This window comes from Hydra viridissima, unplaced genomic scaffold, assembly GCF_058129835.1.
Source record: "Hydra viridissima isolate aposymbiotic clone 2 unplaced genomic scaffold, HvirCarnegie_v1 scaffold_1, whole genome shotgun sequence".
NCBI lineage: Eukaryota > Metazoa > Cnidaria > Hydrozoa > Anthoathecata > Hydridae > Hydra > Hydra viridissima.
Window position 1 is genome coordinate 25,562,686 of NW_028324300.1, and position 25,000 is coordinate 25,587,685.

General features: G+C 28.5%; 1 protein-coding gene across 1 annotated transcript in view; it reads left to right on the forward strand.

Moving 5' to 3' along the window:
• The window catches only part of LOC149894098 (uncharacterized), a 90,940-nt gene that overhangs the window by 5,691 nt on the left and 60,249 nt on the right, over nt 1-25,000 (forward strand). The window contains exons 5-11 of the mRNA XM_090077114.1: nt 7,955-8,220; nt 8,930-8,933; nt 12,059-12,080; nt 12,239-12,522; nt 12,665-15,332; nt 18,496-18,560; nt 19,094-19,147. Coding sequence (XP_089933240.1) covers nt 7,955-8,220; nt 8,930-8,933; nt 12,059-12,080; nt 12,239-12,522; nt 12,665-15,332; nt 18,496-18,560; nt 19,094-19,147 — 3,363 coding nt within the window. The remainder of the gene's footprint in view (nt 1-7,954; nt 8,221-8,929; nt 8,934-12,058; nt 12,081-12,238; nt 12,523-12,664; nt 15,333-18,495; nt 18,561-19,093; nt 19,148-25,000) is intronic.

The following is a 25,000-nucleotide window of genomic DNA, read 5'->3' on the forward strand; positions in this document are numbered from 1 at the left end:
ACGCTCCAATTAAGTATTTTGTTATTATTGTATAATTGTATTATGTAATAGTAATAACAATCACAAATCAATAATTTTTGAAAAACAAAATGTCAAAAACATGAAAATTAATTATCACTTGTTGCCCTTAAGTTATAATGTATAAACATTAATTTTTCACCACTCTCTGGTGATAGTCTGTTTCTACTTGGTTCATAAATGTTGCCACCTGTACTAAAAAGTCTTTCACTTTCAACAGAAGAAGGTGGTGCTGAAAGAAACCTTTGGGCTACTTTCTTTAAATTTTTTAAAGAGTTTCCACAATTTTTCCACCATAAAAGAGGACTTTCTTTTTCCATAACAAGAGGGAGTTTTAAATACTCTTCAATCTCCATGTTGATCATTTCCACATTAGAGTGTGATCTTTTAAATCTTTCGCTTTCTTTAGTAATTGAAAAACTGGAATCACATTCATTTATAGTTGTCAATTTGGAAACCAGCCGAAAACATTCATTAAATTTTGGATACGTTGGTTTCACAAACACTTCATTTGTGTCACTTACTGCGGGTTCTTCGCAATCAGAATCAGAGGATTCAAGTTCTAAATTATGTTGCTGCATTTCTTGCATCTGCTCTTTAAGCCAAATTTTTATTACATTCTCATCTTCCTTTTGATACATTAATTTATATCTAGGGTCACAAAAAGTGGAAAGACATAAATACTTATCATGTAAAAATGTACTCAGTCTTTTGTCTACTGACTCTTTCAATTGTTCAACTAAAGTATATATACTTAAAAAAGCCTCACAAACTAATGCTTGATTAAAAAATACTTTAAGAGCCATAATCGAAGGAATAACATCTCATAAAAATGCTTCACGTTTGCTGAGATTAACGGTTAAAGTTTTAAATGGTTCTAAAATATGAAAAACTTTATCTAATAAGCCCCATTGGTATGAATTTAATGTTGATTGGGTAGCATGATCAGCTGTATAAGTTGCCAAAGGAACTCTTTGATCAAGCATCCTTTCAATCATATTGTAGGAACTATTCCATCTTGTAGCAACATCTTGTATTAACCTATGCTTATTTGTACCAAGTTGTTCCTGAATTGCTTCTAATTTTGCTGCTGCTGTTGGTGAATGGTGAAAATGTGTTGCCAGACGTCTGCAACAAACTAAAATTTCTTTCACAGATTGTTGTGACAAAATTGAGTCATGTATACATAACTGTATTGTATGTATAAAACATGGAATTGACTTAAAATCACTGTCTCTAACACCAGCTACCATATTGGCAGCATTATCTCGTAAAACAATGTGAATTTTTTTGTGTGGAATTTCAAAACTTAGCAAACCTTTATGTAAATACTCACTTATATTTTTTCCTGTGTGACTTTCTGGAAAATTCATAACTCTGAGTACTGCTCTCTGTTGGGAAAATTCATTATTGAGCCAGTGTGCTGTCATGCTTATGAACGCAACATTTGAAGTATTTGCTGTCCAAATATCAGTTGTAAGGGAGATATAACTGGCAGCAGATATATTACTCTTGATTGAATTAAACAGATTACCATATATTTGTGGAACAATATTTTCACTAAAGTAACTCCTACTGGGTATTTGGTAATTAGGGCATATCTCTTCAATTAGTTTTCTAAAACCAAGATCTTCTACTATTGTGTATGGTTGAATATCCAACGCCATCATTTCTCCAATGCGATTGTGAATCTTGATTGCTCTATGGTCATTAATATCCCACAACCTTTTTTTATTAATACTCTCTACTAATGTTAATTGTTTTTTTATTTCTGGATCACTTGATGTAGAAACGGTTGATGTTTCAATAAATTTTTTTTTATCAGACTCTTTTTCAGCCAATAAATACTCTACAAGGTGCTTTTTTTTTAAATGGCGCCTAATTGCACTAGTGGTAAATGTTTTTGGACAATTCCCACCTCTGGAGATTATTGCTTTGCATAGTAGGCAGATACAAAAACGAATGTCTTTCTTAGAAACTTCAAAATATTTCCACACAGTACTTTTAAAAGACATTTTTTCAGAAGACATTGTTTTATACTTTTACAAGATTAAGATGTTATTACTAAATTATAAAAAAGAGGTTTAACCAAAAATAAAGCATTTTAAATTTAAACTGTGTAAAAATATCTTAAAATATAACCAACATGTTACATATTATGTTATTTTATCCTTTACGTTATATGTTATACATTTATTTATATTACCTAACTTTAATAATTGTATTAATTATTTTTTTCAAAAAAAATCGTTAACATTTTTGTTTACACTACAATGTTAACATTTCTTTTCTTTACACCACAAACAATCATCCAATAATAAATTAACTTTTCAAAGTTACTTTATAATTTTTCAAACAAATTTTATAAACCCTTACTAATGTTTTAACAAACACGTTAAATGTTTAATAACAAAATTTTTCAAAACTAATGTTTTGATTCAAAAATAGCAAGAGTTCGGTTGCCGAACCGTTCGGTGTTCGGTAAAATTTCATGGCCGAACGTTCGGATTCGGTGTTCGGCGAAAAATTGAGTTCGGCGCATCCCTAATATATATATTGTAATATGCATTATTATAATGATTCAAATAAATTTTTTTTTCTTTTTTTTTTTAAAGTAAGTAAAAAAAGTTTAGGAAAAGAAAACCTTTGATTAAGGTTAAATCCTTCAAAACTATCCATGACAGTTTCAAACTTATTTTTTACATTAAGTTTTGATCACAGATTTATTCATTTCTTAAGTGTTTTTTCCATAAAATATTGTTAATTAACTTTAAATGATGACATGCATTTATTGAAAAGTTTTCAAAATTGTTTTTGTAATTAACAAGTTTCAGTTTTTCATACAAATTTGATTGTCACTTAAGTTTAACACATGAATGAAGTTTCCTCTGCATTCTGAATAAAATATTAATGCTAAGAATTTTAAGCTATTGGACTGTAATCTTCGCTTAAAAAATTGACTGGAACAGTTTTAGTATATTAACATATTTCCTTATGTAACAAAACAAAAAAAAGAGGTTGCATAAGTAAAGTTTTCTTCAGTTGAAGAGAAATTTTACTTATAGAATGTTATTAATAATTAGCAACTGCAAATTTTTCTTCAATTTTTTTTCTGTTTTTATAAATGTTTTTCTGTCTCTATGTTACCAAACACTCAAAACTTATTCCATGTGTAAAGAATGAACTTTTAATATTAACAACTTATTAGACAAAATAATCATAAACTGTTTTCCAAAATATATTGACCTAACAAGATTGAAAATCAGAATTAAATGTGGTAACACTCTTAAGTATATTTTTGAAGTCCTAAGCATGTTAAACCTCAAATAGACAAAGCTATCATCTAAACATGCTTCAAACTGTGGATAAAACTCTGACTTTTTGAATTTTTATTAAGTCAGAAATCATACAGAATGTTATGCCTGTGGAATAAATATCATGAGTCTTAAGTAAAGGTTTGTGTTTTCATTTTTAATAAAAGTAAATTTTAGATAAATTGTTTGATTGTGAGAAGAAAATATTAAAAATTTTGTATTAATAAAATACAAAGGTTCAATATATACAGTGCTGATTATAGAAATAGCAAACCCCATAACATTTTCTTTTAACTGCGTTTTATAGCTTGTGTTTATGTTTTTAATTTTAATGGCATTTCTTATGATAACTTACAAGTTGGAACTTGCATTATTGTTTGGACAAAAATATTATGTGACAAGAGAAACTTTTGTTGTCAAATTTCTATATGTGGGGGTGCTCAATCAAATAGCATATAGAGGAGCCCATTTGTTAATAAAAATCTGAGTTTCTCAATAAAATTCCTAAGTGAGAACTACTAGAACAAGGCAGTGTAAATATTTTTTCTAATGTGCATTTAACTTTCTTGTGTTGAGTAAACTTGGGCAAGACCCAAATTGCTCTGGAGTAAAAACAATAATTTTAAATTTGTTATCAAATGGACTTAACATTTCTCAAATTTTGTGTCAACTAGGGTGTTCTAGAAAATTGGCTCAAAGCTGTCATAAAATTTGATAAATACAATACCACTGATGATAAAATTCAAAAGCCACTGTCAAGAAAAACTTCAACTAACATGGATTGGCAAATTATTAAGGTATCTAAAAAAGATCCTTTTTTAACATCTCATGAAATAAAAACCAGAATTGAAGAACAGTATAAAGTAGTTGTGTCAGTCTCAACCAAATGTTGTTTACAAGAAACCAGCCTTTGATGCTGTATAGCAAAGAAAAAACCCCTTGTTTTAAAATAAAAATGATTAAGGTTAGCAAAAATGTTTCTAATTGAAAATGTTTCCTTTGGAAGAACATTTCCTGGACTGATGAATCCAAGTTTAATTGCTTCCAGTCTGATGGGAAAGTATGTTAGGCATCCTATGGAGCAAGAAAACAACTAATTGTATACTTCAAAGATGGTGAAGCACTGTTATGTCCAGGTGCATGGTATTGGTCCAGTGGTCAAAATTATTGGAAATTTAGATTAATAAAATATAAAGACATACTCTGAAACATAATGGAGCCGCATGTCAGTTATCAACTTCTTGTTATTTGGATTTTGGCGCACAACAACCACCCAAAGCATACTGTGAGATCTGTAAAACCTTGGATTGAGGAAAATAAATTTAATTCTAGAATGGCCACCCCAAAGTCCTAAACTGAATATGATCAAGAACTTATGCTACAATATTAAGATGGCTTTATGAGATAAACAAACCTTTGTCACATAAATTTATATATTATCATAATGTAATTTGGGGGAAGTTCTAAAAGAATGGAATGCTACTACTTTGGAACAAATGTCTGTTAACAGTATGCCTTTAAGAAGTGCTGCACTTATAAAGAATAAAGTCTATTCAACAAAATATTAATGCTAGTTTTAATGTTTTCATATAGACTGTTAAACAGCACTATTCTTTTGTTATACTTTCATTAAAAATAATATTTTTCCTAAGATTTATTGCTAATAAATGGAAATTAATATTTTTTTTTTTATTCCTCAAATAAAGAAATGAATTTTATTCCTCTAATGAAGAAAACGTTAGGTGTGCTATTTTTGTGATAACCACTGTATGTAAAGACCTTTTGCCAAACTTAGTAAAATCAGAAGCTAGGTATTCTAGCTTATGTAAATGGACATAAAAGGGATTAGCAGTGCTATTTTGCTGCAAATGTTTTTTGCACAAATAGGTTTTCTTTAAATTTTATTGTTCAATATCAAATTCTGTTCAGTTTTAAATTCTGCTTATTAAACCTTTTTCAAAAGTTAGTTGATGATTTTTAACAAAGACAACGTTTATATCCTTGTGAACTTTTCAGAGACATTCTGTCAAAGTTTGATTTGCTAACTCACTTCTGTTAAAATATTTAATACAACCAGCTGCAAAAAAAAAAAAAAAAAAAAATTGAATACAGTCAGCTAAAAATTGTTTATGTAGTGACACAAACTTATTGTTTTATTTCTGTGTTGTTGCCATCGAAAGTTGCAATTAACAAGTTAATGTTTTTTCAAACAAAGTTTATTACTACTGATATGATAAAACATAAATATGTAGTAGCATAAATTATTTGAAATAAACATATTGACTTCAATAGGGTTGAAACAGCTAACCACTGGATATATGATACATTATATGCTAATCAAGTTGTACCATTTTACAACTACAAAATCACCAACCTTTATTACTTCATTAGGTGCAGGCTATTTGTAAATGTAATGCTATGTAATTAAGGTATTTACTTATCATTAAAATGAACTGCTAAACAGGATTGGTGTTTATCAGTTTATTTTGTCTGAACAGACATTTTCAGCAATTAGTTACAACATTGTAACTAATTGCTGAAAATTATCTAATTATCTCATTTGAGGATTTGAGGGTGAAATAACAAATCATGTTGTTTTTTTCTTGATCTGTTTAATTCCTCTTATTCCACAAACTTTTTTTCTGAAAATAAACAAAAAGCCTGCACACATTACATTTACATATGTAAATTCTCAAAATAGACTAAAGGTGCTGAATTTGAAAACCATCATAGCTTGTTAGAGAATTTTTTTACATTAGTGCTTTAGGGTTTTTAGCAATCAGAAAACACTTTCAAACAAGTTGCAATATCATTCAAGAGAATGCAATATTTTTTTTCATTAAATAGACCCATTCTAACCCACCTCACTCTATTAGAACAACCAATGAAAGCCAAAGTATTTAAACTTCCCATTATTACTCACCTTATTTGGATTGTAATATAAGTCATTAGTCAGCAAGGTTACTAGCACAGTTTGAAAGTTATTTCTTGAATTCAAAACAATCTTGTTTTGAACTCCAGGAAATATCTGTCAATATTTCATGATCTAATCATCCATAATATCATACTTCCTTAAATAAACTGAAATTTTTCTTCTTACTCTTTAATTATATCCTTGCCAGTCATGTTGAAGATTTTTAGGAGATTTTGTGAAGATCTAAAAGTTAGAAGGTCTAAAAGTTACATAGAAATGGGTTGAAAAGCAGTAAGCAAAGTAATTAACTAGCAGTTAGCTGAACATGAACTTACTGAAACTTTCAATTAAAACCTGGAAAATTATGTTTCTTGAAATGCATTTAAAAACACTTTGGTTAGAAAAAATATTAGTGTTAAAATAACTGTGAGGTAATAAATAGCAAAACCTTAGTGTCAAAATAACTATGGGTTAATAAATAACAAAAGCAAAGATCTTGTTAAAAGATTTGAATCTGAAAAGTATTGAAATTGCTTCGTTGTACAAAGATGGTAGTGATAGTACTAGTTTTTGAGGCTGTTTTAATTGAAATGGTGAGGTTTGTCTAATAGTACAATTCCATCAGCTAACATGCTGGTTGATCAAAAACTAATTGTAGCAGATTAACAAGGTATGGTCAAACTTGAATGAAAGAAAATGAAATAAATTGATAACCCTGCCCAATATGATCAACAGGTTTGAACTAAATTGAATCTATTTTGGGTTGGACAAGGAATTAATTATTCAAGATCAAATAAGTAGCTAGCTAACCAGAATTAAATTTTCAAACTCGAATAAGTAACTAACCTAAAGCAAGAAGTAGATACCATTTGGATTAGAGTTCTTTTATAAAAAAACACTTATTTTGCCTACATGAAAATAAATGAACTTAATTGAAAAGTGCTCAGTTAGAACAACAAAAAGCTAGTTTATTATGTAAGAAAGAGGTTGATAATTTTCAGAGGAATGTCTAACTGATTCATATCTAGCTGAAGAAATTTTCTAACTGTAAGAAAATTCATAACTATAAAGTATTTCAAATTGGTTATTTGTTTTCCAATATTATTTTTATTTTGTAATTTTACTAGAAAAGAAGTCATATTGAGCAGTAGTTTTTTGTTTGTCTTTTCTCCATTGTTTTTGTTTTTCCTGATACCTCTAAAATTAAACCTAATCAATCCTAAGGAACAGTTTTAATCCTTTAAGATAGTTCAAGGTTTAAACATCATACAAAAAGTTTGCTCATGGGAGCAACCATTTTTAGGATTGCTTAACTTTTCTTTTAAATCTGAATACCTGGTTTTCTTAAAAATGATAGTCTGCCATATAAGGAAAAAAAATCACCCAAGTTATTATTTTCACTTTAGAACACTTGTATTTGTGAGTTAATCCTTTAAATTTCATTTCATCTTTGTTGATAAGCTATTTTGCTGTTTTCACTACTAATATGCCTCAAGTTTTTTTTAATATTGTCTCTTAAAAATAGATGTTGGGTTTAATTTTCAAGTCTAGTATTATATTTTTACATTTTTCTGTCCCACTAATGTGTATCTTCAAAAAGTTAAGGTTTTTTCAAAATAAAACAATCTTTATTTTTGGTATTAATTTATTTTTTGTCATACATTTTATTGTTCTTTTTATTTTTTTTTCTTATCTTTCAATATTTCAGGAATAAAATTAGGTGATAATTTGACAACAAAACTAATTGATAGAGTTGGTTCTCGAATCGGAATTGATTGGTGTAAGCTTGGAAGACATCTTGGCGTTGATGAAAATGAACTTGACCAAATTGACTGTGATAAACCCACAGCTTATGAGAAAGCTATGAAAGTTCTTAATATATGGAAGCAAAAGACAGGAAATACAACATGGGAACAGTTAAAAATTGTCCTTGTTAATTTTAAACGTTATGATATAGTTTTGGAAATTGAAGCTGCATGAGGTACTTTTCTTTTGCACAAAAGATTTTTTTTTTTTTTTTTGTTGTTGTTCTTATTTTGATTGCAATTAAGCCATTCTATTTAAAATGTGATTCTATTAATATTAAATAAAGTGATAAAATAAGATACTTGATAGTATTAGTAGTATTATCATACAATGGACTATTGGCTATGCACATAGTTGCTAAAATCCTTTTGGACTTTATGAGCAACAATACATTAAGTGAGTTGGTGAGTAACTAATCCACTGATAGGTTAGTGTTAGGGTAAGATTAAACACAGACATTGTTTTAGGTTCACTAAGTTCAATTATCTTCCTTATTACTTAATCAATTTGATTTTAACACTTAATTTGTATATTTTTTTATTTCATAACCTCCCTTATACTCCAAATCTTTATGAGTCATAACATAAAGTATTGCTTGCAACATTTTTAAATACTTAGAATAATAGAATAACTTATGAATAACACAATTGATCTGACTAAAAAAAAGACCATCAAGATTGTTGTTACTTGATTAGCTGAATAGCTGCAATTGTTAGTTAAATAGCTGCATTTAATCAAGAAATTCATTTTTAGCACTCCTATAATATTATGTCTTTAACTTTTCTGTGTCAGTATATCACAAACTGAAACAGTACTTTTATCCCTTATCAGGTGTATCTTTTTTTTTTTTTGTCAGATATATCTTTTTCATCTCTAGTCAGGTATCCTACTCAAAGTTCAAGTCATATTACATCAATTGCTCATTTGCTGAGTGAAGTTGTAAATATATTCCTCTCAATGCTAGGAATTTTAACATTTGATTGACAATACCTTTGGATTCTCACTATACAACAGTTTTTGAATTAAGATAATGTTCTGCTCTAAAGCAAAATTTTTCTCATGACGAGTTGGGATGCAAAATGTTAATAAAAGACATTTGTTTATTAATAGCTTAATTTATGTATAATATGCAGTATAATCAAAAGTTGTTGATAAATGTTTAAATGTCTAAGAAAAACCTTTATTGTTTTTTCAAGAAAAACACTGATGCTGGACTTGCTTATGTCCCTTTTATTATAATAAATTTAGTAAATTTAGTTATGAATCGCCAACACAAGTTGTGACAGTAGTTCTACTATACTTAGAACTTGTGTGTGATGAGCAAAATTGTAATTTTCAATTAAGTGAAAATGTAAAAGTAGTTAATTATACAAAGTATTAATTCTTTGTGGCAAACACACAATTTTCTTTTTCAATTTTGTTTATACTTTCTCTTCCTTATGGTAAAGCTGGTTGAAGATATTTTACTGTGCAAGTTTATGTTTTAATTGCTCTTACTTGTGATCAGAAGAAAAAAGAACAACAACTGGATTACTCTAAAGTTTCTAAAGTTCTCAGCAGTTAAGTTGTTGTAATATGGCAAGTTTCCTTTCTTACACTTGTAGCATTTTAAAAAATTTTGTATGATTATTACTGTGTTTTTTTTCTCTAACTGCAGTCCCAAAACGTTAAAAGCGTCTTACAAAATCTTACTATTTTCAAATTGTAAAATTTTTACAGGCTTATAAACATAAACACTTAAAAAAAAACTGTCAAGAAAGGACATCTGAAGATAATTCAAATACGAATTATTCTTAAAAGGAAATAAGTTCCCAAGATTATGTAATTGAGATTAATAAATTATTATTTATCAGTTCTTAGTAAAAGCTATGAAATCTATAACTTCATTGAGCTACCTCTAAATATAACCCAAATGAGGTCATATTTGCTCAGAATTACTTCTATATGGATTGGAACAAGATACTAAGCAGAAAGAATTTTTTAGAAATTCAATTATTCTCTCTGATTTCCATATTAACTATAGGAAAACTAAAAAATGAGACCAAGATGAGCAAAATTATATAAGAATTATACCCAGCAGAAATTTTTGGCCAAATTAGACTTTAAATTAAATTTTCAGAGTTATCCATGTTTGAAGTTTTTTATTCCAAACAATGATTTGTGGCATCCTTCCTTTTGAATGCATTATTGTTAGTCTATTAACAGGTTGTTTAAAAGGAGTTTTAGAATTGAATATGTGCATTTACTACATAGTAATAACATACATAAATCAAAAATTGTATTAACTAGTGTTATAATGTGGCTTGATGCTAAATATTAGCATATTCTTCCTAAATTACTGATGGACAAGTATCATACCATCTCTTTTCATCTTACCAAAGCAGAACCCGCTTTCACCATCTTTACACAACATTCTACAGCTTGTGTGTGGCACAGTAACTTTTCTTAAAGATCAGTTAGTTGAATATGATGCTCTTTTGTCTCTTCCAGTTGCTCACCAGTGAGCTACATTGTTAGTGGTGGCTCTGTCCACTGTGAATTACTCTAATCAATCAACTCCCACATATTTCTTGCCATAAAACTAAGAATAGGAATTATGAACTCCCACATAATTGTTTGATTCCCTTTCAAACCTTTTTCTTCTCTAGCTCTATATACACCTAAATCTTGGACATGTGGCTGCTCATCTGATATTATTGTAAGAAGGATATTTTCTTGATGACCAAAAAATACATTTGTTTGAATAAAGTTGTTCACTAGCTTACGTAATGCAGTCAGCATTTACCATGATACCATACCATTTGACTATTGAGGTGCACAGATGCCTGCTGCCATGAAGGATTGAAGACTCCTTGGTAATGAACCACACAGGGGCATAAACATACGTAATGAATGTCGCTATAGTTAACAAATTTGATGAGGGATTGCTGGTAGAAACATATAATCTAAGAATCCTGTTGGCAGTGTTGAGCCACCTAGAATGAACCAGTTGTCCAGGGCTGCACTTCTCCAGACTGGTAGAACAAGTGACACTTAGTACAGTTCGGCAACTGTCAAAAAGATAAAGCTTATATGTATTGAGCAATTTTCTGGGATTTCACATCATGGTTTATTGGTTGAAAAACAACAACCTTCAAGATCTCAAAAGTTTTAATTTTGGAGCTTGATAAGCATCTAAGGGCAGATGTTAGTCCATCCACCATCTCAAACAAATGGTGTAATGGAAGTTTGTGAGAGTTAAAACTTCAACAGCTTCTACAAATTGGTGATATGTTTGCATGTGGCAAACAAATCACCTATTGTAGAGGCTGTTGAAGTTTTAACTCAATCTAATAACACCATCCTTGTTTCCAGTGTTTACATTAGTTCCATCATAGCCCAGCACTTGCATATTATCCAAAAAGATATTGTGTTCTTTAGAATACTGAAGTATTGCAAATTTAAATGCTTCAGCTGTGCTACTAAGAGGAGTGTAGTGTCCCAAGTAGTCCCCTTCTGAAAAAAGGATGTGCTCCTCCATCACTATGGTTTTTTTTGTTGGCTAAAAGACTTTCACTTTGCTTTCATTGGCCTAAAAACAACTAAATTGAGTGGCTCAAAAACCAACTACATATACTGATTGATGGCAAAAATATGTCTTATTTAATGGTATGAAAATACCCGGAAATGCAGGATTTAACACTAATAACATCTATCAGGAAATTCAGTAGCAAATTCTTCTTCCCCTTATCACATTTCTCCTTCTACTTTTCCTTTTATTTATTATCAGTCTTTATTATCATTTTTTCTTTATTATCATTGTCATTGCTGATATTTGGTTTTTAATTCATGCACCTGAAAACAAAACTTTTACGGTTTTTTATACTAATTTCCTTTATAACACTGAATACTGAAGAATTTTTAAAAAAAAGATTAATTCAAGTAAGCTTAAATTTATGTTACATATTTAAATTTGCCATTTTTCTAGTCAGTTCAAATGTTTTTTAATCAAATTTAAAATTTTTAGAAACATCAGAAAGTCCAATAAGGTATTAAATATTTCTTTATAAACTTTTTTGGTGCTGTGAATCCTAACTCTTAGATACTGTGCCTAATCTACATAGCTCTTCCCTTTTATTTCAAATTTTGAATTAACAGGGAAAAGTCCAAAAAAACCATTAGAAATGCTTTCATTCGTTTTGTTTAGAGTTGTAGAAAATTTACCAGGTGGCTGTGTGTTCAAGTATTTGCTGACAGACAATGAGGAACTCACAAAAGTGGAGTTTAAACCCAAAGAAGCCGAAATCCAATGGGAAATTATCAGTAAAGGTTACCACAAATCAGATTCATATTATATCACCAAACAGGAAGAGAAAGTCTTATTTGTTAAAGTTGAAAACTTTAAAGATTATGGCAAAGTTGAATTTAAATTTTCATTTGAAGACTCAGAAGGAAAAAAGAAGCCATTACATCTTGAGGTTTTGATTAATGGTATACATTTAACTTCAAAATGTGAATCTTAAAACATTTTAATTACCTGATAACTTTAAAAATTTTTTGTTAAAAGAAGTTTTAAATAATTTTTTTACTTTTTCTTCAATTTTAAAGTTTTTTTTTTTGTCTTGTGTTTAAGAATGGTGCAGCTACGAAATTTCATGTAATCAATTGAGCATCATAATACCTGATCCATGTTTCAGCAAAAAGTTCCCTTGGGTTGATCAAAATCCTCTGATGCCAGAGTATTTGGATTGGAGAGTGAAAATGAATCCTGAATCTAAAATATCAAAAGAAAAACCTATTAGAGAGTTTGCAATGGAATATTTTGACAGAAATTTTGTTGATCTCAACCAAGAAATTTGTTTTCCACCCTTGATTAATGAAGAAATGAATACTACGTGCATTCCGCGGTTGTTTACTAAACTGTTTAAAGAAAATCTTACAGAAGGTATTCGTGCTGTATTATATGATTATGACCTATATCACCATGCAACCTTATTAAATTTTAAGCCTCAAGAACATATCAAGCGATCTTCAGCTAACAGAGTTGTAATATTTTACTCAAAAATAAATTTGATTTTTATTGTTCGTGCTACTTCTTCATCGGATTGCATCAATCAAGAGTGTAAAAACTGCTCTGCTGATGTCAAATATTTTGCAAGTATCAACAAACTTGTAATAGAAGAAAAACCTTTAACAATATTAGGAGTAGTTGCTTGTTGTTCAGTCGAAAGAAAGGATTTAGAACAAGAACTAACTTTCCAATATTCTTCCAAGTTTCCTTTGTACAATGTTTTATTTATATGCCGAGATGAACTTGATAAATATGAGACTTTCTGCAGTTGGTGGCGCAGAGAATTCTATAAATACTGTTTAGATAAAAATTCCCGAACAAAGGATGAAGCACTTTTTAAACAACTCATTGGCTTAACCATGTTGATTATAGCTAAATGTAATGATGTAAACCTGCCCACACTCAATTCAGATACCTTAAAACAGATTAAATCATTGATTCTTAACCCTGAACAGGTGAATGCGATAAATGACAAGGAACTTAAAAAAATCATCACTGGTGGATTTGGCTCTGGAAAATCTGTGGTTGGGAGAGAAATTGTGAAAAGCTTATCCTTAAAGTCATCAAAAAAAAAAATTTTGTATTACATTTGTTGTGACCATTTTTCTTTACTAGAATGTGAGATGAAAGAGTTTACTGATAGGTTAAGGAAAGAATCAAATAACACTATTGAAATTGTGTGTGAGAACTTATTAGAATTATGGCTACGCATGCTTAAAAGCCAAAAACAGGATATTTCTCTCCCAAATTTACTGCAATATTATAGAGAAAAATATTATAGGGAAAATGATAGTACTGAAGTACACTTTGTACTTGATGAACTTCCTGGAGAATATGTCAGAGAAGAAGATGCAAATGAGTTAAAGAAGTTGTTTTCCTCATGTCTAAAAAATTCTTCAGTGATCTTTATACCTAAAAGTGTTGAGAAGAATCGATATTTAAACAAAGATGGTGCAAAACAGAAATTAGGAAGTAACTGTTTTCAAGAGGAACAGATAGGAATGAAGATCATAACTCTTGAAAAATCTATGAGAGTTACAGAACGTATTCAATTGTTAATTGATTCTGCTCAAAAAACTATAAGTAAGTCAAATACTTTTTTGTTTCAGAATTCAAACATAGAATCATCAAGTCATGATAAAGATGACAACTCTAACAACTTTAGTAAAAAAGAAACTCACTATGATCTTATAACTCAAGGTAGTAATCAAGACATCAAACCAAAAAGCTCAATCGAGCAACATCTAAATCAAACACCAATCAGACAAAAAACAATCAAGCAAAAATTTCAAAATGGTTTTTCTGTTGTTTTTAATCTACAAAGAAGTAATGAAAAAATAACAAATACAACGAAAATAGAAAATAGTGCTGTACAAATCATGACGCATCAAGGACAGTCATCTAGATTTGATGATGCTTCAGCTAAAAAAGGCTATCATGATTATGATTTTGATCAAGGGGCAAAGATAGTATCAAACAATCAAAAGATTGATGAAACTAACAATTATATTGAAACTCAGTTTGTTTTTAAACCTGGGGTTATAGGACACTCAATTGAAGGCGAAAAACCTAAAATAATATTTTTTCCTTCTCTAACCTGGGCAAAAGAAAGCTCAGCAAAAGTTTTATCAGTTGTATTGGAGAAGATTTGTTTTGACAAAGTTAGGGGCACTACTGTTATATGTAACAACATGGATGAAGTTAAAGTGGTTGCATATGCAATAGATATTATTGAAAATTATGAAGCAGTAGTTTATTCGCCACATTTACAGAAGTGCACCCCTACAATTGAAGACAAGATCTCTGTGGCCAATAAAATTAAAGAAAGTCAACAAAATGTTCTTGTAGCTGATAGTAGAGCAATGTGCGGAGCAGAATCAGAATTTGTTATTGTCTTAGTGAAACCAGAGGAGTATTATCTTAGACATATCATCGCAGACATTTGTGCTAGATGTAATTCGTATTTAATAGTTTTCGTTTTACCTTCAGAAAATCCAGTTCTCCAAAAGGATGGGACTATCCAAGAAGTGTTAGATAATTGGTTAGAAGACATTGTTGAAAAGATCCAAGTTAAAATTAGTAATGATGAAAATCAACTATGGTGTTATAAAGATTGCAGTTGGTATATAAATGATCAATGCAAAGAATTTGAAGATCGCGGAGCCAAAAAAAATTTCAATGAATATATTGAAAATGATTGCTTCAAAATTAATGATGAAAATGACATATTGTAAGTATTTTATTTGGTTTTGCTTTGTATTTAAACCTTCCTGTAAAACTATTAACTAACAAATATACTGGAAATTTCACTGAAAATGTGAAATGAAAAAAAAGCAGCAACTTTTTTTATTTTTGTTTATTTTTTGGTCTTGCTTAGGACAAGAAATTTGATAAGCTTATACAGAAATTTTCTTCAGGCTATAGAAGAATTCCATTTTAAATATAAAAGTATGAAACTATAAAGTGAACACTTCCATACTTTTGTTCTATAAAAGTAGGATGATTTTCAATTTTGCACAAAGCTTCCCTAAAAATAACTTTTTACCATTTTTGGGTTTATATTTGGATGGTTTCTTAGATTTGCTCTACCATGTTTGCTAGCCTCAATAGATTTTGGTGAATCCATTGTTTGATGTCTTAAATTATTGTTTTGTTTGTTTTTGTTTTATTTCTAGTAGTTTTGTCTTATATATTACTTATATTTATCTAGTTTTGTTATGTGTATATTTGTAGTAATATTTAAAGCATAGCTTAAAAATGAAGTTGACTGGAAGGAACCTTCTAAGAAAATATTTTTAAGTGCAAATATTGTCCTTCATATTTTAAGGCAAAACGAGCAACAACAGCATTATTTCAACATTTGAAAAAAGTAGAAAATAAAAAAAGTTTTGTGGGTTTCTCATCATACTTTATTGACTGGATTAACTTTAAGCTTGAGTTCAAACCCTAATCCAAAACAAAATGAAAAAGTTGATTTTGGGTTGTTACCAGCTTTTCCAACAAAATGTCCTTGTGATTTTTTTTGCTGGAATTGTTGCTGTTAATCTTATTTCCACATAAAAAGTGTCATAAAGTATCGATATTCAAAAGAATGGGCTGCTCAGAATCTTAAAATACCAAGTTTAAGCTAAACTTTGACTTCAATGTTTTTGTAATACAACAAAAAGAAAAAAATTTTAATGATTTATGAGTTTTCAAAAGTGATTAAATATTATGATGATAGATTTATATTGCTGAATAGAGTTCTAATAGAAACACTTGTCAGGCATCAGTTCAATGCCTCAGAATAAGATTAAAGATTGTCTGAATTGATTATTGATTAAAATTGATAAAATTGAAAATTGATTTAAACAGAGCTTGAAGGTTTTGAGTTAAATCCTAATAATCATATTTTTGAAATAATAATAAGAATAGTTACAGTGTTAAGAAAAAAAACTGGAAGATTCTCTCAAGTAACTAATCAACCATCTTTCACATGGAATTTACTTAGAATTAGTTTACATACTTTCTAAAAAGCAAAAAATCTAATAGAAGACTTTTGCAGTGACAACATAGAGGAGGGTAATGAAGATGCTGATAATGATGATCATGAAATTAACAATTAAACTTTTGTCAATTGAGAAGAATTACCTCTTAACGAAGATAATTTTGAATTATGTGAGCTTGATGGAATTAAAAGCACCATCCAAAAAATCCACATAGTTGAAAGAATTTTTAAAAGGTCATCTCTGATAAATATTGATTTTTGGAACTGTTGTCTTGAAGATTACTTTGTCTAACATTATCTCAAGATTCCTTTGCCTAATATTATTAGACAAGCTTGCAAATATCTGCCTGATATTTAGGAGGCTGTTTATAGATTATTAAAACTGGTGCTAGTATGCTTTGTAGAAGAGGTACTACTCTTTTTGGAGCTTAAAATTATTGTAAATTTTTTTAACAGAAATAAAAACCAGGATGCAACTGTGTCTAATACTTTTTTGGATTCAATGATGAAAAGAATTTTTGAAAGAAGAAGAATGGGAATTGCAGACCTTTTAAAATATTGCAGTGTGTTTTAAAGTCTCTACCACTGTCATTAGTTGTAGCAGAAAGATGTTGATGATGATGCTGCTGAGTTTTTAATAAATGAGCTAAGAAAGTTTTGGAATGATAAAATGATTGACATGTTTTTTGCATTCTGACTTGAAAGTTTAGTTGTTATATTTTGTCACACTTAAAAAGTACTATTGCACTAAAATGTATATATATATATATATATATACTTGTTTGCAAGTTACTTAAAATTACTTAAATGATTTTTTCACATTACTTAAACACAACTAGTTGCGATATCTTGAAAGGGTTTACTAAGGAAAAATATCAAACGTTTTTTGTGTTTTGGGTTCCATTTAAAAATTGATTTATAAAAAATTGATACATGCTCTAAAATATGGAGCCTTTGGTCTGATTCTAATGTAGAAAAGTACAAATGCATGCTGTGAATTTAAAGTTTATAACTATAAAAAAACCTCAGCTTTTCGAAGGAGCAATATGTAAAAAATAGAAATTATATTTCCTTTTTTATGTGCTTAATTTTTTAGTATTTTTTTTTTAATTTCTCACAGCAAATTTCTATTAATCTTAATTTAATCTCTTTAAAAGGTTAAGAATCTTTTGATATATGAAAAAGAAAGTATATGTAAGGAATTCTTCTGAAACAAATATAGGAAAAAGTTTTTTGTAGCCTTTTATAAAGCTGAATAAAATTTCAATGAAGTTAAAGGAATGTTATTTTATTTAACAATGATGTTTGAGCAATTTTGTTCTCAATCTTCTATTTTAAACAAAATACAAAATGGTCAAAGGCTCTACATACTTAATCATACTTAATCTACATAATTAATCAATCATTGACTGATTTAACACATTACCAACTACAACATAACTTGTAGATTGCAGTCTTTACTAGGACGCCAACTTCAAGTTATCTCCTACGTTATCTTCCTATGTTTACTTGCCATTTTTAGTTGGCTTCCGCGAAGAGATTTCTGTTACAGAAGCCAACTACAAGATAATTCAATGACCTTTTTTTTTTTTTTTTTTAATAAAAAAACATTTTTTTATAACTGGGCACTAGAATTTGAGTTTTTAATAATACAATGTGATAAAATCAAGTTGCCATTTTTGGCCAGATTTCTGAAAATTGCCGTTGCAGTCAATGTATTAAGTATGTAGAGCCTTGAGTTTTTGTTATAAATTTTGTGTAGTTTTTGGTAATAAATTTTTTTGATATAAATTTAATTGTAAATTATGATATAATTTTTTTTTTTTTGAATTTTTGTTATGAATTTAGAGAGATTTCTCAGCAGTTAAAGTTTTCTTTTCCAATCATTTTGTATTATTGCATTCAGATATAAAAGAATGATTTCTGACACTTTTAACAAGTCAAAATTAATGGATAAAGGAGTTAAACAAGGTGAGTGATCTTTTTCTTTTTAGTAAAAATGTTAAATTTTCATACTAATTCCATCTTAAGCTATTTGAAAATAAATTGATATTTGAAACAAGCTGAATTTAGATTTCAATTAAAGTTTTGAATGAATTCTCGGAGAAATATTCCAAGGGTCATAGATTCTTAAACCAGTTTGTAAACTTTTCTACTTTACAAATTTAAAAATACTAATAAAATTTAAAATAATTTATTGATTTTAAAATTATCTTTTAGTTTGTACTTTTACATGAACTTACTTATTTTAATAAATTGGGTCTTTGAGTTATTCAGAATTTCTCTAAAATAATTTAATAAAGTATATAATAAGAATAAAGAAATAAAGTAACTTTTAATTATACTTTTTTTTTTTTCTTTTTCTATTTTGAAAGTTTAAAAATTTAAATTTATTTATGAAGTGTATTTTGCTTTTTGTAATAAAATGTTGAAGTTATTTTGTACACAACCAAAATTCTAAATGTTAAAGTGTTTTGCTCATTTTTTATACAAATATTTATTAGATAAATCATTTGAGACAGAAAACCCTCTGAAGCCATCCATTGAAGATAAGCCAGGTATGTTTTTGTAAGCTGTGTAGAAGTTATTTGCCAATATGCAGCATCTTACTGTTTGCATATTGTTTAAGTATTTTTAAACAGCAGATCACATCAACAAAACATTATTCTTGTTGATGAGATTTTATTTACTCTGTATTCCCTTACAATTGATTTGCTTTGTTTGGATGTGAACCATGTCAACTAATCATCAATCAAAGAAATATTTGATAAAAATCATGGAATAGGAATAATCCTCATGCAAGGATTATTCCTATTCAATTATTTTTATCAAATATTTTTTTGATTGATGATTAGTTGACATGGTTCACATCCAAACAAAGCAAATCAATTGTAAGGGAATACAGAGTAATTCTGAAATGTTTATTGAATTCTAATTAGAGTTAAATATTCTCATATGATTGATGATTCCATTTGCTCTATTGATCACTTTGGATTATAGAAATCTTCCCCTACTTTTTTTAAGAATTATTACCCAAGTTTAGGAAAATTTACTGGAACTTTTATTCATTTTTTCAATCTTCTCAAATGTCAATTTTACTCTGTTGACAGGGAAAACATTGAATTGTTAATTTGTATTTGTATTTGTAACATTTCAGTTGTAACCAGTCAAAATTAAGTGATGATGTCAAACATTGCAGAGATGGGCATGTTCTATATTAAATATCAATAACCCATTTAATTTTATTTAATTTCTGAAAAATTGACGAAAAAAATTTATTAAGTGAATAATGAAGTTAAATGCCCCATTGTTAACATTTTAAGACCACTGAGTATTATTTTAAGTGATTGAAACTTTTAACCTCAGCCTCATTGTCAGTATAAAAAAAATTTTCCACATTTACTTTGTGGCTTTTTGTACTTCTTTAAGAACTCTTCTAAAATTCTCCATTTTGATTTTAAGAGATAACTGAGTGTTAAAAATACTTTGATTTTTTTTTTTAAATTACTGCCTGTAAGAATTTTCATAAAGTATTTTGTTCTTTATTCTGGAAAGCTTAACTGAAGCCAATCAAACTTGTTTTTCTAGAAGTCTTTGTTTATCTTTGTCCTAATTGTGATTAAGTATGATCAGCTTCCTCTTTTTAAAACAACTCTAAACAGATTATGTTAATCTTATCATCCAAAATCTGTAGTTACTTGTTTCAGACTTTCTTGTGAATCATTTAACAGTCTTACCAATTACAAGGGGGCTTACCATGGTTGGTAGCAAAAAATATCCATTCAGCATTGAATGAAAAAGATTATTAAAGTTTTTAAAGTTTTAAAAACTGTACTGCTGAGCCATCGAAATAGTATTTTACACTTGACATATCATGTTGTGTTTCTCTGATATATCCAACTAGATATATCTAAAACATCTTTGATATATCAAATTATATCTTCTTGAGTTTTGTAGAGAAAAAGATTTGTTTTAAGAATATTTTTTCTCCAAAATAAAATATAATTTGGTAAAGTGAGCTCTGACTTTTGCCCAAGTGAACTTCATCCAGAACAAATTGATACTTTTCATCAAAAATAAGAACTCTTTCTATTAAATTTTTTTTTTACAGTTTCTCAGATAGCTATTTTTTGTTTAAGCAAAGTATGAGTGTGTGATGTGTTAAGGGTTTCAGTTCTGTTGCATACACATTCATTAAGCTCATTGAGTGGCAATGATTGTACTGGTGTTGTATTGTCATTACTCTGGCAGTGCTTGAATGCAACATCTTCCTCTACATCTCATTGTCTATGTACTCTTGAGCTAAGCTGCTTTTTGATGCTTCAAGGGAACGAACACCCTAAGTCATAAATTCTTTTATAACTTTTACTTCCCTAATTGCATCAATAAAGAGCTTAGTATTTTGCTGGTGGATACACACACATTTTGGTTGCCTGAACCATTAGTTGCAATACACCACTAATGTTTCAGGTTGTATTTCTAAATTCAATAAGTATTCCATTGAGATTGAACCATGTTTTAACGTTGTTTCTTCTTTATACTTACAAAGTTTTTTTTCCCTGGCATCATGTATGAAAACTCTTCTATTTGATTCAAGTCAATTACTAATACAACTGTTTCCTATTTTTTCTGGTAATCATAGATTGCCTTGCTCTTCTTTAACTTTTCATGCAGTCTTAACTGTAAAAAAGCCCCCACTGTAAAAAAAGCCTGCTCACTTTTTGTGTCCAGGATTCAAATGTTAGTGTTAATTTTTAACTTATGATAGAAAGAGTCAATTACTGAATTTTTTTTATATTCTATACATTAACCTGTGTAGATCTGTCTAGGTTGTTATCTTTGTTAACCTTTTACATATATTATTTATTTAAAAGCTATAGTAAAAAATGACAAAAACCAAATTACCCATGATTCTTAATGTTATTTAAGATAAAAGATCACAAGTAAAATAAAATCTTGCAATTTTTTAAAACTTTTGTTTTTTCTTTCACCACTAAAGTCTTTAATAATAAATAATTAAGAAGAAATTAAAATTTAAAATTTGTCTTAACATGACATTTCCAGGTGTTTCATCTTAAAATTTATTTGTTAAAAGTTCAAAAAGCACACAATTTATGAAAGAATAATTTGATCAACCCTAAATGAGACAAAGCAAGAATATTCTTTGAATGTTCAAAATTTTATTGATTTCAAAGGTTAAAAGTCCTGAGATTTGTCTTTATTAAAAATAAAATTCCACAAACAAAATAAAATCTCACAAACAAATTTGGTTCTGAAAATGTGTGAAAATGTGCTACAGCTTAACTAGTTTCATGCAAAAGAATATGAAAGGAATCATTTTCTGGTAGAGTTAGTGCTATGAATAAAATAAATGCTTAATTAACTAATAGTTCAAAATAAAGTTCATATACCTTTACAATGATGGGTTTATAAATAAATGATGTGAGCAAGAAGGCTAAATAGTTTGTTAAACTATTCAAAAAACTTGGTGATTTAATTGTGACTAACTTGAAAAATGAATCAATAAATGATAGTATTTTTTCTTGATAATTTAGAGTTGGTTGCTAAAAGCTAATTAAGCAATATATCACTGGGTTTTATAAAATGTATTTAAGTAAGTTTTTTTTTAAAAAAAAAGCAGTTTTTTAATGCCGGTTGTGTAATGAGTGAGAAACAATAGTATGTAAAAGAATATTTTTTTTAAAAAAAAGAGTATGATTTAAGCAAGAAGAAACAAAGCTTAAAATCAGAAAAATTTTAAAAATCAAGTTTACTTTAAAAAAATTATAACTATAAGGAAGTCAATGTCTTTGAGGAAAACAGAATTGAGGTTTTTTTTAATAAAATTATAAAAATAGTAATAGTATTAGTAAAATTTAGTCTCATCTCATCTCATTTCTGAAAATATAAATTTGGTTTATGACCTTTAAAAAACTTTTAATTGAACATCAATTTTTCAATCAGTTTTGTATTTTTTAGATCTAAACAAACTTGTGACAGATAAAGTTAACCTTTTAAAGGATGATTTTACTTTATAATAATTTTTTAAATAATTTTAAATAAAGCAATAATTGCAAAAAAAAAAAATTATGTGTTAGAGCTTTACAATCTTTTTATTTCTGAAAAATCTTTGAAATTTTTTTTTACATAAAAGTTAATTTGTAGCAACAAGTTTCAACTTTTTATGAAGCACATTGTATTAATTTTCTGGAAGAAGTAGCCTCAAAGTTGTTGACAACTAATGTCATAGTTGTTAAATTTCTTTTGTTTTGAGAAAAATTAAGTTTTTCTCAAGAGGTTTATGTTTTTTCATTCCTAATTTAACAGATGATTAACTTTTTAATAAGAATCTCTTAAAATGTATTTTGTAAAAATCTAAATCAAGTTAGATCAGGTATTTTTTTTAAATTTATCTAAGGCATTCAGCATATATAGATATCAAACTTATTTGAATGTAAATTGTTTGAATGTTAAGTTACTTAAGGAATAGCAAGATAATTTTGTTTTATCAAATACAAAGTTTGTCACCTAAGTATGTTGAACCCTAAATAATGCAGTAGTAATTTAGGGTGTTCAAGAAACTTTTTTTCTTGATAATTTTGATGCATATGCTCCTCAAAGTTTTTTTTTTTTTTGGGCCTTATAATAATACCTGCAAATATGTAGTAAATTAAAATAACACTTAGGAATGCCCAAGGGTCATGATTTTTCTGAAATAATGGTATAAATTTTGTTCTATATACTATATTTAAAATCTAATGATATTAGGGTATTTGGAACCATTAAAAATCTCTAGATTAGTAGAATTTACTATAGAATAAAATTGATGTTAAAGGAAATAAGATTCCTCGCATAAACAATGTTGAAATCATAAAAAGTTGTCAAGATTCAGGATTTTTTATATTGAAGCTTTTTTGCCTTCACTTACTTAACATAGTGTGTTTTTTGTGTAAATATAATTTTTTTGTGACCTAGCATTAGGCAAACATTTTTCATGTAAAATCTTTTGTGTTGTTGAATAGGTATTTGGTTCTAACATTAAGTTAGTTGTTGTTATATCCTTAATATGCATGATTGAACTAGTGTATAGCTTTTTTAGTTTTTGTGATTACATTTTATAATTACAATGTTCATCTAACTGCATTCACCCATGCTTGGCAATGGGATAGATTGTCAGTTTTGGTATCTTCTCTTATTGATAGAAGCACAAACCATCTTAGTGTGACAAAGTTGGCCTTAGGCTAAATATAGCTATGGCGGCAACTTTTGAAGTCATATAAATGTTATCACCTGATATTGGTATGTGTTTTGACACAAATGGTTTGAATACTGGTAGATTTAATGTAGCCTGCACACTTTTAAAGACAGCTATTGGTTGCAGCTTACTCTGGATGGCCTGTCACAATCATATGTTTGAATTACTTTTATCTGATGCTTTTGGGGTATGTTTTGTTCTATCAACTGGGCCTGAAATTCAAAGAAAATTAGTTCAATCTAATCCATCCCCAACTAAAGCCAATTGCAACATCATTAATTACTGCTTGTGACAGCCAACCATCCAAGAGATGATTATGCAGAATTTCTCCAACAAGTTGAAGGTCTGGTTGGTTTAGACATGTTGACAATACTTCGAAAACCTGGTGCTCTCCCCAAAGTATGTTAAATGGCTAAAGCCATTTTCTTAAGGAAGACAGAGTTGCTTTTTGATGGCAACTAATTGTTTATGAAGCAAACAACTCATGAACTACAGAAAATCGAGTGTTTCAACAGATTTGTGAGTAGCCTCTACCTTCAGTCATGATGCACATCTGGAGTAGTTAATGATGCACCGTATAATAACACACAACTCATCCAAAAGTTCAATGTCTACAATGATGTTGCTTTACAAACTGTCAGTCTAAAGATGACAGTGTATCATCTTTAAACTGATAGTAATCTTTGTTCTACAGAATTTGAAAAATGTGAAAATTACATTTGGTCTACAAACCTGAGACTGAATCTAACACTGATGTTATTCCATAAAAAATATTATTCCATAAATTTTTGGATCTATTCTTGATTTTCAATTTTTCAAAAACCCAAAGTCCAGTACTTCTTGAAACAGTAATGAGTGAAATCTCAAAGGTTGAGAAAAACTTTATGTATTAATAACAAATTCCACTATCTGGTACTTTGATAGCAATAATCTCAAATTTAATCCATGTTATTTCCAAATGTATAATGTATTTATAAATGCACTGCTATGTCATTGAGTTTTTCATATAAAATTGAAATGAACTGTTGGTTACTTTGATGTGTAATATCAAACTGCATAAAAATGATGTCATTATCTGGTTCATTATAAAGTTCATTCTTTAGTTGGTTTTTAAAATTAAAGGTTTCCCAATACCTGAATACACCTTACACCTGTA